Source organism: Rosa chinensis, chromosome 3, assembly GCF_002994745.2.
Source record: "Rosa chinensis cultivar Old Blush chromosome 3, RchiOBHm-V2, whole genome shotgun sequence".
NCBI classification, from domain to species: domain Eukaryota; kingdom Viridiplantae; phylum Streptophyta; class Magnoliopsida; order Rosales; family Rosaceae; genus Rosa; species Rosa chinensis.
The window spans coordinates 35,449,469-35,464,027 of record NC_037090.1 but is presented as its reverse complement, the minus strand read 5'-3'; the positions used below and the strand labels follow the sequence as shown (position 1 = coordinate 35,464,027).

The 14,559-nt window shown below is 38.3% G+C and overlaps 1 protein-coding gene across 2 annotated transcripts; it reads left to right on the top strand.

The window, feature by feature from the left end:
* Positions 1-5,966: 5,966 nt before the first annotated feature.
* Positions 5,967-14,421, top strand: LOC112192308 (protein DJ-1 homolog D). 2 transcript variants are annotated; one of them, XM_040516198.1, is made up of 5 exons: positions 5,967-6,414; positions 10,770-10,820; positions 11,032-11,472; positions 13,055-13,417; positions 14,016-14,421. In XM_040516198.1, exons 1-5 carry the CDS (start codon positions 6,244-6,246, stop codon positions 14,202-14,204), a joined length of 1,215 nt encoding a protein of 404 aa, XP_040372132.1. In that variant the 5' UTR covers positions 5,967-6,243; the 3' UTR covers positions 14,205-14,421. The 2 variants fall into 2 exon arrangements, with proteins under 2 accessions (XP_040372132.1, XP_024187736.1); XM_024331968.2 differs by lacking the exon at positions 10,770-10,820 and having other exon boundaries at positions 5,976-6,414.
* Positions 14,422-14,559: the final 138 nt, after the last annotated feature.

Here is a 14,559-nt window from a genome sequence, read left to right as displayed (position 1 = left end):
AGATAGTTCTTAGCAACCATCAATGCAGAGATGGGGAAGGTAGAGAGAGTCTTCTCAATCAATATCATATCTGTGATCTCTTTACCACAGAATTCCATTAAGGATCTAATGCGAAGTGCTTCTGAGTTGTAGTCAAGAACTGTCTTGAAATCACAGAAGCGGAGGCTATGCCATCTCACTTCTAGGTCAAGAAGCAGGGAGTCACAAACATTGCCAAATCTTTCTTCGAGTGAGACCCACAGCCTTCTGGGGTCTTCTTCATTCATACACTCGTACTGGAGTGAATCATCCATATGACGAGTCATTAAGATGATGGCTTTTGCCTTATTTGCCTCTAAGACTGCTCTATTTGCTTCCAAAGCTTGAGTTTGCTCAACAGTTAGCACGTCCTGGCTAGGCTCGAGAATCGTATCCAGGATTCCATCGGCCTTGAGGTGCTGGCGGACATCACGAACCCACCTGTGATATCCAGAGCCAGTTGTTCTCAATGGAGCAAAGTCCAATTTGTTCAGGTTACTCATCCTGAAAGAGAACAAGAAAAGGGGTTAGTTTGGGAGCAAAAAAGCTACCACGAAAACATATAAAATTCTAAGTGTAATCTCTTCCAAGAAATTAGGAATTTCTGAGCGTAATCGCTTCCAAGAAATTCAATTCCAAGAGGTATCGGATTAGATCGAAACAATATTGTAAGTGGTCGATCATAAATTCTCTACAAACTCTAAGTTTGGAGATCTCAACAAGTTCCAAGCTTAGAGTGAGCACGAACCCCCATAGTTCGGCTTAATTAGGTCTCCGCTATGATTAAGAAAGGGGGGGTAGAAGAAGGGAGTTTGCAAGTCCTCGAGAAAAAGAAGAGAAATGAAATAAAAACTTCAAAAACGGGAAATTTTAGTAAAAAATACCTCGAAATAGGTCACTGGAAAATTTGACCGGAAAAAGTCGCCTGAAAAGTTGGCCAGAAACAGTCAACCGTGGTTAACCGGTGCTGATGTGGCGCTGGGGTCTGCTGCTGACGTGGCAGTGGGGTCTTGTTGCTGACGTGGCTATGGGTCCCTATGCTGACGTGTCGGTGCTGCTGGGCTGACGTCAGCAGGCTTTTGGGCTTGGGTTAGTGGGCCTCTGGGCAGGGAGCTTTCTTTTTTTGGGCTCCTGACGTTGGGCTCGGTGGATGCTGGGTTGCGTCAGTTTTTCCTTTTTTTTTTTTTTTCGCTTGCCCGGAACTCATCTACTGGTTTGGCCGGTCTGGTCAATTTTTGGCCAGTTCCGGAGGATCTGGTTCCGGTTCTAGAAACTTGGGGTCAAGATGCTATTGGTGGAAGAATTTGGTAGCAATCGGAGGTTCGGAAGGTGGTGAACCGGTGCAGGGATCCCTTTTTCTTCTTCTTAGAGGGCTAGTTTGATACTTCCGGTGGCCGGTTCGGTGGTTTTCCTGTTGGTTCTGATGGTTCCACCGCCGGTTCTAGAATCCTGGGTTTGAGGGCTTCAATATATGAGGCGGTGGTTGCTAGGGTTTGAAGGCTACGAATTTAGGGTCATACTTTCATTGATAATAGGGGCCTCTTTATATAGAGGATTACAAGCATAGAGATAGAGTTGTACATGGAAACATAATCGTATATTGATTGGATATCTCCTAAGATTCTCTAAGAATATCTCTAATATAAACCCTATTTCAACTAGAGCAAGTAACCTCGAGTTTGGGCCAGACACATATTCTGCATTTACTTGAACAATAACAACTTATTAATTTGACAATGCTATTTATTTTAGCGACTCATTTTCGCTGATGAGTCAAAACTATAAAAGACCCGCCAGTCACAACTAAAGTGATCTGAGAATTTCTAATCGAAAAATTGCATTTTTATCAACCTACTCATCACATTCATCACCCCAGTTATATTTTTCTTTGGTTTTATTGAGTCTAGGTAAGTAACAAACTATTTGAGAATGGGTCTATTGGGGATTTGTGAATTGTTATTTTTTTTGTTCGAACTTACTGTCTTGGAGTTTATTTTAACCCTAATCCCTTGTATGTTATAGCATTCGTATATATTTTTCAATTTGTTGGATTGATCATCCGAAGCTTCGGCTTCAACTGACAGGAGAAGAACGAGACTAGAGGAGTATATTTGTTAGATATTTCACTATCTTGATTAATGTTTTCAATTGAATCTATTTATTTTTATTTTTATTGATCGACATGGTATTAATATTGTTATGCAACATGAATCTGCTTCTATATCTGTGCACTGTGATGCTCTGATTTCTTACTCACTTCTCTAAAAAGCTTCCAAGAGATGTCAAGTAGTAACAAACAATCACTGCTCACATAGTTCTAAAATTCTTACAAACAGTCAATGCTCACATAGGTCTAAAATTCTTGATTTTTGAACCAACCCATTGGTGTGACTCAGAGCATACCTTATCACTGACTCACTTCTAAGAACAACTCCATGACTGTTTCTAGCTAATGAAAAACACAAGTCAAGATATTTGAGCTTTTTGTCTGAGAATCCAAATTGATCAAGAAATGAAAAATTTGGATTCACTTGATGAGGTTGAAGATGAGTCAAGACTTGATTGGAGAAGCAAAATCAAGTGTTGACTCATCTTCATCCTATCAAGTGTCGGCTCATCTTCAACCCCCTCAAGTGTTAGCTCATCTTCAACCTCTTCTTAGATATGTTCTCTCGCGTAGTTTACAATTTCCATGCTTAGAAGCTTTACGCGTAAAGATTCTGCAGATTAAATGTGGTAATTTAACAGTCGTCTCCAATTATGATGGTGCTAAGTGAGAGGGAGTTTGAACTCAAGAAAAAGGAGAGCAAATCTGATAAGGCTGTGTTACATCCTGAACCTCAATTTACCTGTTTACTAGTCATTTGGACGGTAAACGACAATTACTTTCACTTTTTACTTTGTTTCGGTACTTTTAGTAGACCAAAAAGTTGACTTTTTATTTCGCTCGTTATTAGAGAAAATTTTCTTCACGGAAGATGTAGAGGACATTAAACCGAGTTCATGGACACGTGGCATGCTCAAATTTGAGTTCGTATGGAGAAGTCATGGTCTAAAACATAAAAGTTAATGTTCCAGTAAATTGTCTATATATAGAAAACTCACCTCAGTAACTTGCAATTTCCGGAAACTCACATTTTTAACACTGTTCAATTTCTCTCTCTCTGACCTACGAACTCAAACCAGACCCATTTTCTTTCTCAGGTCGTTTCTCCACCGTCCTACCACTAATCTGGACCCCAATGGTTCCATTAGAACTATCTCTTCTTCCTCTTCAAGTATATGGTGGTATTGTGGTTCGATTTGAGGTGTAGACAACACAACAAGGCAAAGAAGAGATCGCGGTGGAACATTCGGCAACCCAGGCAGAACTTTGTTTTTCGGCCACCTCCTGCAGCAATACCTACTGGGTTTTGGAGATCATGAGACGCTGATCAAACCATCCAAATGGCTTGAGATGATTCGAAGTGTAGAGGGAGAATCAAGCTTCGGAAGTTTTGAAGAAAAATTGAACTCATTGGCTTTCGAGATAAATTCCGGCCAACCTATGCATTTCTGGACTTTGTTGTAGCTGAGAAGGATGTTGTGGATATTGTAGGGAACATTTTGATGTAGGTGGTGAGACCCAATTTGGGCGTCACAACTAAAGGTGGCGCATGGGGCCCACGTGCCGTCACTGTTAGTGGCTCATGAGGCCAGATTTTGGCCTTTTGTTTTGGTTAGTTGTAGGTATAATTTTGGTGGAAATTGGAGGAAATGTTTGGTATCGATTGTAATTTTCAGAAGTGCGGAGTTTCAGTTATCGATTGTGATCTTAGTGGTGAAGTTTGGGATGAATCCGAGAAGAAATGGAGATGTTGGTTTACGAGGGATTTTCGGGTTTCGTTTAAGAATCGTATTTAATTTTTGAATTGTTGTTTACGAAATATAATTTTGTACAGGACGTGATACTGACCCATCGCTCGACAAGGATCCGTACGCTTGGGTGCCACGTTAGTCGTATACTGTGAGTGGATTTTTGTTTTGAAATTGACTATGCATGCAACTATATATTTTTAAGTGAATGCCTTTATTTATCTATTTGAAATATATGATTTTTTATCAGAAAGTCGTCTATTGACTTCGATTATGATTTCGGGAATGGAATTGTCTTATTATCTATTTTGTGATTGAACCTTCTGATGAATTTTCCCAGATTATGGTTATTAATTGAATGATGAATTTCTTTAATCTCACATTTGAACTTCTCTTATGATTCTACTCTTAGTGAGAGTATTTTCGTGTGGGACACGTCATTGATTTACTTGAGTTATCATGAGGTTTACCGAGTATGGTTGGGAATCGACTCGTGCTTTTATTTGCGAGATTTTGGGGAAGCTGGTGCTTTGATATTGAGAGAATTTAGTGACCATATCGTTTTGTAGCTAAACAATATAGTTCCTGCATAAAAGATCACTGTCTATTCAAGTGTCTATTGCATTCACAAAGCCGGCGGTTTGATAACTGCAATCAACGGTTTAGTTGCATTCTCGTATCGTAGAGATGCTTATGGCCATGAGACCCACACGGCCTCCACCGCCGTTGGCCGGTACGCCTTCGAGGCTTGTTAACCCTGAAATTTTCTCTGCAATCCTCTAATTGGGTTCCTCAAACAATTCCAATAACTCCCGAGTCAATAACTCCAGCTTCGACTCAATAACTCCAGCTTCGACTCAGTGGTGGTGGCAGTGGGTTCTCAAGCCCAAGATTTACTTAAGATAGACATAAACAATAAGCAGAAGATGAGATTTGGGTTAATTCTCAGTCCAAATTGAGTGTGAGAGAGAGAGAGAGAGAGAGAGAGAGAGAGAGAGAGAGAGAGAGAGAGAGAGAGAGAGAGAGAGAGAGAGAGAGAGAGAGAGAGAGAGAGAGCGTGACTAAAATACCCTTTTGGAAAATGAAGTAATGGTATTAGGGTTAACAGAGAGAGAGAGAGAGAGAGAGAGCGTGACTAAAATACCCTTTTGGAAAATGAAGTAATGGTATTAGGGTTAACAGTGTTATTGACAGTAGGTTCTAAAAGTGTGTCAGTTTTGTAAAATCAAGGTACTAATACGATACTTTACAAACTTTAAGCTCTTAATTCAGATTGACCAATATCTCATGTACTATTCTTAAGATTTTCCCAAAATCTCAAATTTCCCTTTCACTCTCTTAAACCTAGTTTTGGATTGCTTCGCTTGTGCAAAAGTAAGCTTTTTTCTATAGTTTGAGGTTTTAATATGTTTGGTAATCTAAAAAGCAGCTTTAATAAAAAAATATAGGTAATTGATAGCAACTTTTAGAAGCAACTAGCCCTTAATGACCTGCTGCACCACACACGTGTACTGAAAAACTGCTCCTACAGAGGTGACTAATATTTGGCACGATCTATTTCTAATATTTGGCACATGCATGTCCTCGGTGTAATTGATATATGATGATTCATCTATACTATTATTAAGAGAGGAGGCAAAAATGACCTTAGAAAATTAAAAATCTTTGAGAATTAATTAAATCACAAGGACAATTTTGACATTTACAAAATGTATTTTTATTATAAAAAAAATTCACAACCCATTTGTTACTCCCACTATCTTTTCTTTGTAATGACAGATTTCTTTTTTATTTCTGAAAAAATAAAATGAAAAATACTTGCACATCTAGAACATGTGTGAAGAATGACTAGTATGTTAGTCTATATTTAATATTATCTTTTGAGAGGTGTCTAAGAGAGTGCGATCTCTTTCTAATTTTTTATATGCCTCATATATTCTGTTGGTCTATCCATTTTTTTTGTTGTTCGTTCTTTTTTGGCAAATAAAGACATGCTGCACCGCACCACACACACGTGTAGGGCGGTCATGCTGAAAAACAACTTCTGTAGAGGTCAGTCAGGTGACCTTTTTTTGACAGCTTCTGTAGAGGCTACTTAAATAGTGCGATCCCTCTCTAGTATTTGGCACATGGATGGATGTCCTCGGTGCAATTGATATCATATCTATCATGTTAGTCTATATTTAATATATTATCTTTTGAAAAGTGTCTGGAGAGTGCGATCTCTTTCTAATTTTTTACATGCCTCATATATTCTGTTGGTCTATCCGTTTTTCTGTGTTTGTTTTTTTTTTGGCGGAGGAAGTGTACTAGTTCAGTCCAGAAATTCTTCCAGTTCCATAGAATCCGAGTCCACATCATCTCTCAGAAATGAAGCGCAGGGTGTTGATGCTGTGCGGGGACTACATGGAAGATCAGGAGGCCATGGTCCCTTTTCAAGCGTTGCAGGCCTTTGGAGTTGCCGTCGATGCCGTCTGTCCCGGAAAGAAATCCGGCGACATCTGCCGCACCGCCGTTCATCAACTCTCTCCTTCTCACCAGGTTCCTCCTCTTCTTTTTCTTTTATTGATCATCCAAAACTTGAATTTTGATGCACTCTATGCTTACTTAGTTTAAGTCGGAAATCATCGGAAGATTTGGAATCTTCTTGTGATTAAAGCAAATCTAGTAGATTGACTTGACAGATTATCAATAAGGCCATGCACTAGTTAAGTGTTATTATTGTATGGCGTAGATGCCTTAGACTAGTGACTAAACAAGGAGAGCTCTTCCTTTTCAAATGACTAAAAACTTGTTAATCTTGGAGGGAGTCTCAAGATCTATTCTTGTGTTTGTCTTTTTTTCTTTTCTGGCCAAGATTATCTCTTTTCCATTGACCATTGAAAAAGTTGGTTTATGGTTTTCTTCATGGGTAGGAATGTTGGAATGTCAATCCCCAGCTTACTGTGAAGTCAATATGATATTTAAGCTTACTGGATATATTGTCTAAAATGTTGTGATTATACCTTGATTGGCTTAATTAGGATTGTTTTAGCTTGCTTTTGATCCATCTGGTCATCCATCGAGTCATGCAGTAACCGAGTGTGCATGCCTCCTTCAAGGTCTTGGACAACACATCCAAAGATTCTACATGGTCCTGTATGCACAAGGATCATGAGGTTGGGCTCGTGTAGTCCCCCTCATTTACTTCCAGTCCTATCTCCTAAAAGCCAAGGCTGGAAAGCTTTGAACTGGTATGTTAGGTCTATACATGGGCTATGAAACATATATTGACTTCTCTTTGAAATAGGTAATTCGGCATTCTGCAATGTTTGAACCAAACCATCAACTGGCCTTTTCTGTTGTTTGTAATTGTCTACAGTTATTTAGATTATAGTTAACACCAAAATGATTGGATACTACTACTTCACATATATTTGTAAACTCCTGGCTGGAATTTAAGCGCCTGTATTTTTGTTCAGTATATAGATATTAATTATTAAGTTATTTTGCATAAGAAACAAGAGATTCTTTACTACTTTACCTAATAATACTCTTTTTTCCAGTCTTGATTCACCTAATAATTAAGTTTATCTTATTACTAGTTTTGTAATACTTATATACAGTGACACTTGGATATTTACTGTTCTATTTCTTGGGTTGATTGAAAGATCAGAGAGAAGTGCTTTGTAAACACTCTAGTACCTAGGACATACAGGAGCAGGAGGCATGCTCACTTAGCACCCTTATAGACTTATCTGTGCATAATTAGATTAGTTTAAATCCTTGGTAATGATTTTCGAAGGCCGGTGTCTTACTTTTAACTACAATTGGTTGGTTTGGACTGCTGTATACTCACATACATATGCTATCCGTTGCTTATGATTTGAATTACATTTGTATAACAAATGAGTGCTATGCAGTTTTCAAAGCTAAAATCTTGTTTTGTTTTTGGTCTTGAACATATATAGTTAAATCAGATTGGTTGCTATTCAACTATATTATAAAGTACCATCTATCTTTTTGTGAGATCTGGTAAATATTCTAGAGATATGATTTCTAAACTACTTATCTACTTCCAAGAATCCCAACCTGTGTAAAGATTGTGTTTTTCCAGTTAAGGTAGAAGCATCTCATTGAAATTAGATATATAACAGATTTTGTTTACAATTTTAGTACCTAAATATTTTATGATGTGATATTAATGTACTTATATTTGTATTCCTCTGTTTTTGTCAAACTTAGAGCTATTTTTATGTATTGAAGTTCTAAATTTTAAAGCTGCTGGCCTTGCAACTTAGAGTTCGACTAGTTTTATTTCAAAGGTTTACTTGACATGGTAAAATCTAGTTTTCAGATTCATTAAGAAGGCAATCTTTTAAGTTTGATTACACTAAGTTATTTTCAAGGCCAAACTAGAGCTATCTATGTAATAAATGTGTGTATCTCAAAAACGTAAGACATTATTGTTAACATAATGCCTAGTTTGTCATAGTTGCTGTGTTCATGTGAATAGGAACATAAGACGTCAATGCAATTCTTAGATATGGGACATGTTGCTTATGCAAGATTCGAGAGTATATAGACTGGAAATAAATATTTTGAAGTCTATGCGATAGCATCCTTTCCATGTTTGATTTGCCCTTTGGAGTGTACATCAGCCAATATGCTGGCTTATGATTTGGATTTACAGAGAAGAGCAATAAATATTGTTATGGAGTTTAACCAATGGTTGTGCTTTAGCTCTAGTGCACTATGTACTCATGCATAGATTTGGCTTGGATTTGACAAATTTCAGTTGGAAATATATAACTTAGCCTTCCACAAGTATTCTTGATTTAGTCCGCATGTGTTATATGTTTATTTACAGTAGCGTTCACCTGAACACTTGGTGACCAGGTAATTGTGTTCATCCACACTTTAATTTCAAAGGCTGGGAGAAAACAGTAAAAACACATTCAATTTAATCTCAGCCCTTTAATATAAATCGAGAGGATGACCACAAATTCCCTGGTCATCTGGTGATCAGGTGTACCGGACCGTGTTTACGTATAAATGCTGTTGTATGTTCTTTTGATAGCAACCTAAGTTGAATTGGTGAAAGTCAAATGGAGAACATTGATCCTTGCATTTATCACTGATAAATTGGCGCCAACTCTAGTTTGTGAGGAAAGCTATATGGCAAAAGTAAAGCAGGAATGGTACAACTATCAGGAGTTGGGGAACTACTATTTACAATGCTTTCTCACTCATTATGAGATCAATAACCAACCTGTAATGAGAGCTTGGATGAAACCACGCCTAATTAGGGTGGAAATGTTGGGTGCATCTATTGGAGTCTATTGACCCAAGATGTTAGTCACTTCTTTTGTATAAGTCACACTAAATGGATATTCAAAGGATGATTTAATGACCATAACAGTGGGCTTCGTGCAAGCTTCATCAAGTCTGCAGTGACTGAGTGGATATATATGTAAGTATACATGGGGTAGGGACGGTAATTGAATCACTTAGTTGAAGCGGAGAAGCTCTAAATGCCCAATGGCTTTGGGAGGAGCAGCTACCATTGAATCTAGTATGTCCAACGGGGTATGCCTTTGCAAGGGCTTAAACCACACCTCCAAAATTTCCACATAGAGTGGATGCACTGAGATCACAAAGTTTCTTGTCCAAGAAAACAAAGTTTTTACATGCCTAAGTCAAGGTGTAGGGAATGTCTTTGCTTCTGATGGCAGTGCCTAAAATTAAGGTACAGGGATAAGGCAGGTTTCCTGTGTTCCGAGATGGTGCTTACTCTTGGCACCTTGTCCATTGTTATTTGATTGCAGTTGTACTGTATGATTGGGTCTAGTTTCTGCATATGCACCATGGTAGGTCAACACAAATTTCACTTTAGTATTTTATATTCTTATTTTGTTCTTGTTCGTTACATGCTGCCACCACTCTCATTGTCCTCCTGTTGGATCGAGTCTGCCCACTACTTCTGAGGGGCATTTAGGGGAAGATCTACTCAAGGGGGATGTTCTCTGATGCATATATCATTTTTGGTCCAATCCAAAGGTGGGTAGGGTGATCTACTGTAAATTCACATCCATAAGAAAATTCTAACTGTTGCATCCTAGTAAGTCTGTAACAGAAGTGGAGTTACATTTGGGAATCAGAGCCTATCCACCTTGTGGTGTGTGGATCCCAGTATATGCACCCTAGTGTGCTGGGACTGACAATACTAGAGGCAATAGCAGACATGACGGTGTTGTTATGCCTTTAGAATCCCATTTCACCTGGATTCAGAGGGTATGGGAGTTGCATGTACAATTGGGAATCCCATTAGATTGGCTTTTTTGAATGGGTAATACGCATATTTATGTAGGTTTGATTAAGGCAGTCTACATCTTCCATGATGTATCGAGGAGTTAGTGTACGAGCTATATGATTCATATAATTAACTGTTAGACAATGAGTTTTCTGAATACCGTTTATTAGCTTAGAATGGAGGAATCTCGGAAAGCAAAAGGAGCAAAAACTACATAGGGGTTAGGGCCAGGAGAAATCTGGGAGAGAGTTTGGCTCTGGTCTGCTTTGTAGGCTTCTATGTCAGTGGAATTTATAGATTTAACTCCTTCCTCAATTATTCTAGACTGCAATGTAGCTGCAGCTGCAGCTGTAGGATGACAGTTCTGTTTCCACCAGGTTTTTGTTCAGGCCATACAGATTCTTCCAGTATCTACTTTCTCTTTGTTGCGATACATCCAGGCTGGCCATGAGCGGTAATGGACCAATGAACAAAGCCCAAGATCATGCCTAAGTGAAATAATTGTGCTATCATCAAACAATTAGAACTAATCTAGATATTTTTTTGTTTGTTTTGTTGGTCTGGTTCTAGAGTGACTAAGACTCTGCTCTGACTCAATTCCAAGGTCCACGAAACAGGAATTTACAACCACAGTACATTTACTGCATTCTCACAGGCAAGAAATTTGCAACAGAACCAGTAGAATATCTTTGCAAAGAAATCACTATAAGTTCCATATGTACATGACAATACACTAATAATTGGCCAACTAGGTTTTCTCATCGATGATCTGTCTTTGTAATTTACATACAAATCATGAAAGCTATATTTATTTCCTATCCCTTCTGTTTTATTCTGTTTCTTCATGAGTATTCTTTTTGTTGCAGACATATTCGGAATCACGTGGTCATAATTTTACACTCAATGCAACATTCGATGACGTTGAAGCTGACAATTATGATGGATTAATAATCCCAGGAGGGCGGGCTCCTGAATATCTTGCTATTGATGCATCAGTTGTAGATTTGGTGAAAAAGTTTACAGACTCCACAAAGGCAATTGCAGCGATTTGCCATGGGCAATTGGTCCTAGCAGCTGCTGGCTCGGTTAAAGGTCGGAGGTGCACAGCATATCCTCCTGTGGGACCTGTACTTGTTGCTGCAGGTGCTCACTGGGTGGAACCAGAGACCATGGCTGCGTGTGTTGTTGATGGTAACATAATAACAGGGGCTACATATGAAGGCCATCCCGAGTTTATTAGGGCTTTTGTGAAGGCACTAGGAGGCAACATAACTGGTCCAAATAGAAGAGTTCTGTTTCTCTGTGGAGTAAGTTTTAGTTTCCTCATTTAGATTTATTTGAATTATTTCCCTTTGTAGTGCAATGCCAAACATATGATCATGCTGGAGTTAAAACACAGAGGTTATGCCCCTATTTGCTGGAAACCCAGCATAAGCAAATATGAATACGGTGGCCTAGAGGTCCTTTTTGTCGACTGCTGAATACTGTGCACTAGACGGTCAATATATGCAATCCATAAACATACATGTATAATTTGGCAGACAAATAACTTCAACAAAGCGAGTTGATGTAGATGTAGCCTTGACATATTCTATCAAAGAGAGAGGGTAGGAAGCCTGATTGGACTTGATGAGATGCATCATAAATCTCATTTTGTTGGATTCTGTATTAGTTCTATGGCTGTATGCTGCCACATCAATATCTTGGTAGTTTTTTAATTGGTGGAATGGTAGGCCTGTTTGGTCACATTTCACACTTGAACACCTATTTATGTGTTGTCAGTTTGAGCTTGTTGCATGTCAATTAGATTTTGACTAGGAATTGTGACACAACCAAACAGTCATTGAAATACCTTGGAGAAGAATTGTAAAAACTAATGACAAATAGTTCAGTTTCTTGACTTCTTTATTGTGCTGATTTAGCGCCCCCTCTATGAGTTTAGTTACTCTTAGTTGTTGATTTCGGGTTCTTTATGTTGTTGTTCTTTGGTTAGCTGTTACTCTTAAAATTATTGAGCAAAGACGTATTTTGGTAATTTAACATGTGGCACGTCACGTTATATTATTATTATTGTTTGTTTTGGCTGTTTCTATTCACTTCCCAGCCTAATCTTGTTTTGGCTTGTCCAACAGTGATAGTGCTTAGAAAATCTTAATGATGCAATACTTATTAGGATGACAAGAAAGGGCACTTCATGGAAAGGAATCAGTACAAAATAATTTACCCCAATAAAGTGTTCTTTCATATTTTCATGTAATTGGTGGGTGTGTAAGATCCTAGAAGCGCATTACTACATTAGTTGCCTTCGAGGGACAGCTATTGTAATTCACTTTTGTTTATTATCATTTTCAGACCTTGATGTTACCTTAATATAGCCATCCGCATGTTGAATAAAATGGTAACTTTATCTGGCCATATGCATAGGCTTTCCCTGTTAGCTTTTATTTTTAAAACTTAGTGTATTGTGGGTATACTGTTGAATGTGCTGATCACTACTGGCATTTTACATTTCAACACCCTATTTTGCTCTACCCCAAAACCTCTCTCTAACGCTTACATGATCAAAGTAGAAGCTTACAGCTCATCATATATGCAATTATAGCCTTTTATTGTCCCCTTCTTTTGGTACCTATCCATGTAAGTTGTTTTATGGTTCTCTGTCCAGAATGTCCTACATCACAATATTCTAATATCTATATTCTGAATCAAATTAGTGCTTGTTAAACAAAATCGGGATTGGCTACTCTTTCCAAAACAGAAATAAATGAGTAACCCCATAATAAGGTAAAGGGGGTATATGAATTACTGCTTGTCTACATATGATCTGCTAATTGCTAGTCTCTTTGATGTCTCAAAGTTACTTTCACATTTTATCCCCAATATTTGTAGGACTTCATGGAAGATTATGAGGTAGCTGTGCCTTTTCAGTCGCTTCAAGCTCTAGGGTGCCATGTTGATGGAGCATGCCCCAAGAAGAAAGCTGGTGATATGTGCGCAACTGCTGTCCATGATTTTGAAGGTGATCAAACCTACAGTGAGAAGCCAGGACATAATTTCACTTTAACAGCTGATTTTGAAGGTTTAGATGCCTCCAGTTATGATGCTCTTGTAATCCCTGGCGGTCGGGCTCCAGAATATTTGGCACTAGATAAGAATGTTATTGAACTAGTGAAACAAATTATGGAAGCCAAGAAACCAGTTGCATCGATCTGCCATGGGCAACAGATTCTAGCTGCTGCTGGCGTTCTACAGGTAGGCTATTGACATGAGTGTCTTTAGTACATAGGAGCAACATGGCATTCATTTGAAATTGAAGGAGTATTTCATTTTCTTCTTTCCTGAAATTTCATCTTGTTTCCAATTTGGTCCTTCTCTTTCTTGATTTACATCCCTAAGAAAGTCGAGTTTTGGAACCAAATAGGAGCTACTGACTTAAAGAGGCTACATGTATAAAATACTCAATTAAATTACAAAGTTGATAAGCGCGTCTTTAGTACCCTATAGTCAAGGTCAGTGTCTGGTTTCTAAGCTAAGTTTTGCTGGTAAACATTTTTATAACATTTTATGAATTCTTGCCCATATTTTCTTCTGTTCTTCAGATTAAGTGAATGATACCAAGAAATGAAAATGGAAAAAAAACAGCTTCTACTTTAGAAACAAGCAGACAAGTTTTTCTTTGTACCTCGTGTCTGTAGTGATCTATTTGTAACTGCTAACTCTGAAGTATTAGTTATTTGGGAGAGTGCAGAGAGTTTCATTTCCATTTGCAGAGATGGGGTGGTTAAAAAAAAATTCTCATTAGGCTGTCCTTTTACTATGTCTTAAGTATTTGTAATTTGCTACATTTCAGGGTAGGAATTGCACTGCATACCCTGCGGTGAAGCTTAATGTGATTTTGTCAGGAGCAACATGGCTTGAACCCAATCCAATACATCGTTGCTTCACTGATGGGAATTTGGTGACTGGAGCGGCTTGGCCAGGCCACCCGGAGTTCATCTCTCAATTGATGGCATTGCTGGATGTTGGAGTATCATTTTAGTTGCTATTACCAGGTTCATCATTTACGTGTAAAATATACCTTTACTACAGTAATCCATCAAAGAGTAATAAGTTGATAACATGTATGAGACCATGGGAAGTTGATACTGCGGTTGTAATATATACATGACATGTACCATGCACCTTTGCTTGGGGAATGGAGACTCACCATGTTTTTAAGTTATTTCAAATAAATTGATGGAACTTTTGATTAATCACTTTTAGGCCTCTGAGCTCTCTTTCTCTCTTGGTGTGAATACATATCGCCATGTCGACTTCAGATTGTATTAGCTGAATTTAGTTGTAACTTGTAAGCTTGACAATGGCATCTGTTAAAGACTGTCCAGCATGTAAAC

Excerpts from the sequence above, each read along its gene's own strand:
- LOC112192308 (XM_040516198.1), top strand. The coding sequence starts at position 6,244 with ATGAAGCGCAGGGTGTTGATGCTGTGCGGGGACTACATGGAAGATCAG. Across the intron at positions 11,473-13,054 it reads GAGTTCTGTTTCTCTGTGGA|GACTTCATGGAAGATTATGA; the intron begins GTAAGTTTTAGT and ends CAATATTTGTAG. Across the intron at positions 13,418-14,015 it reads CTGCTGCTGGCGTTCTACAG|GGTAGGAATTGCACTGCATA; the intron begins GTAGGCTATTGA and ends GCTACATTTCAG.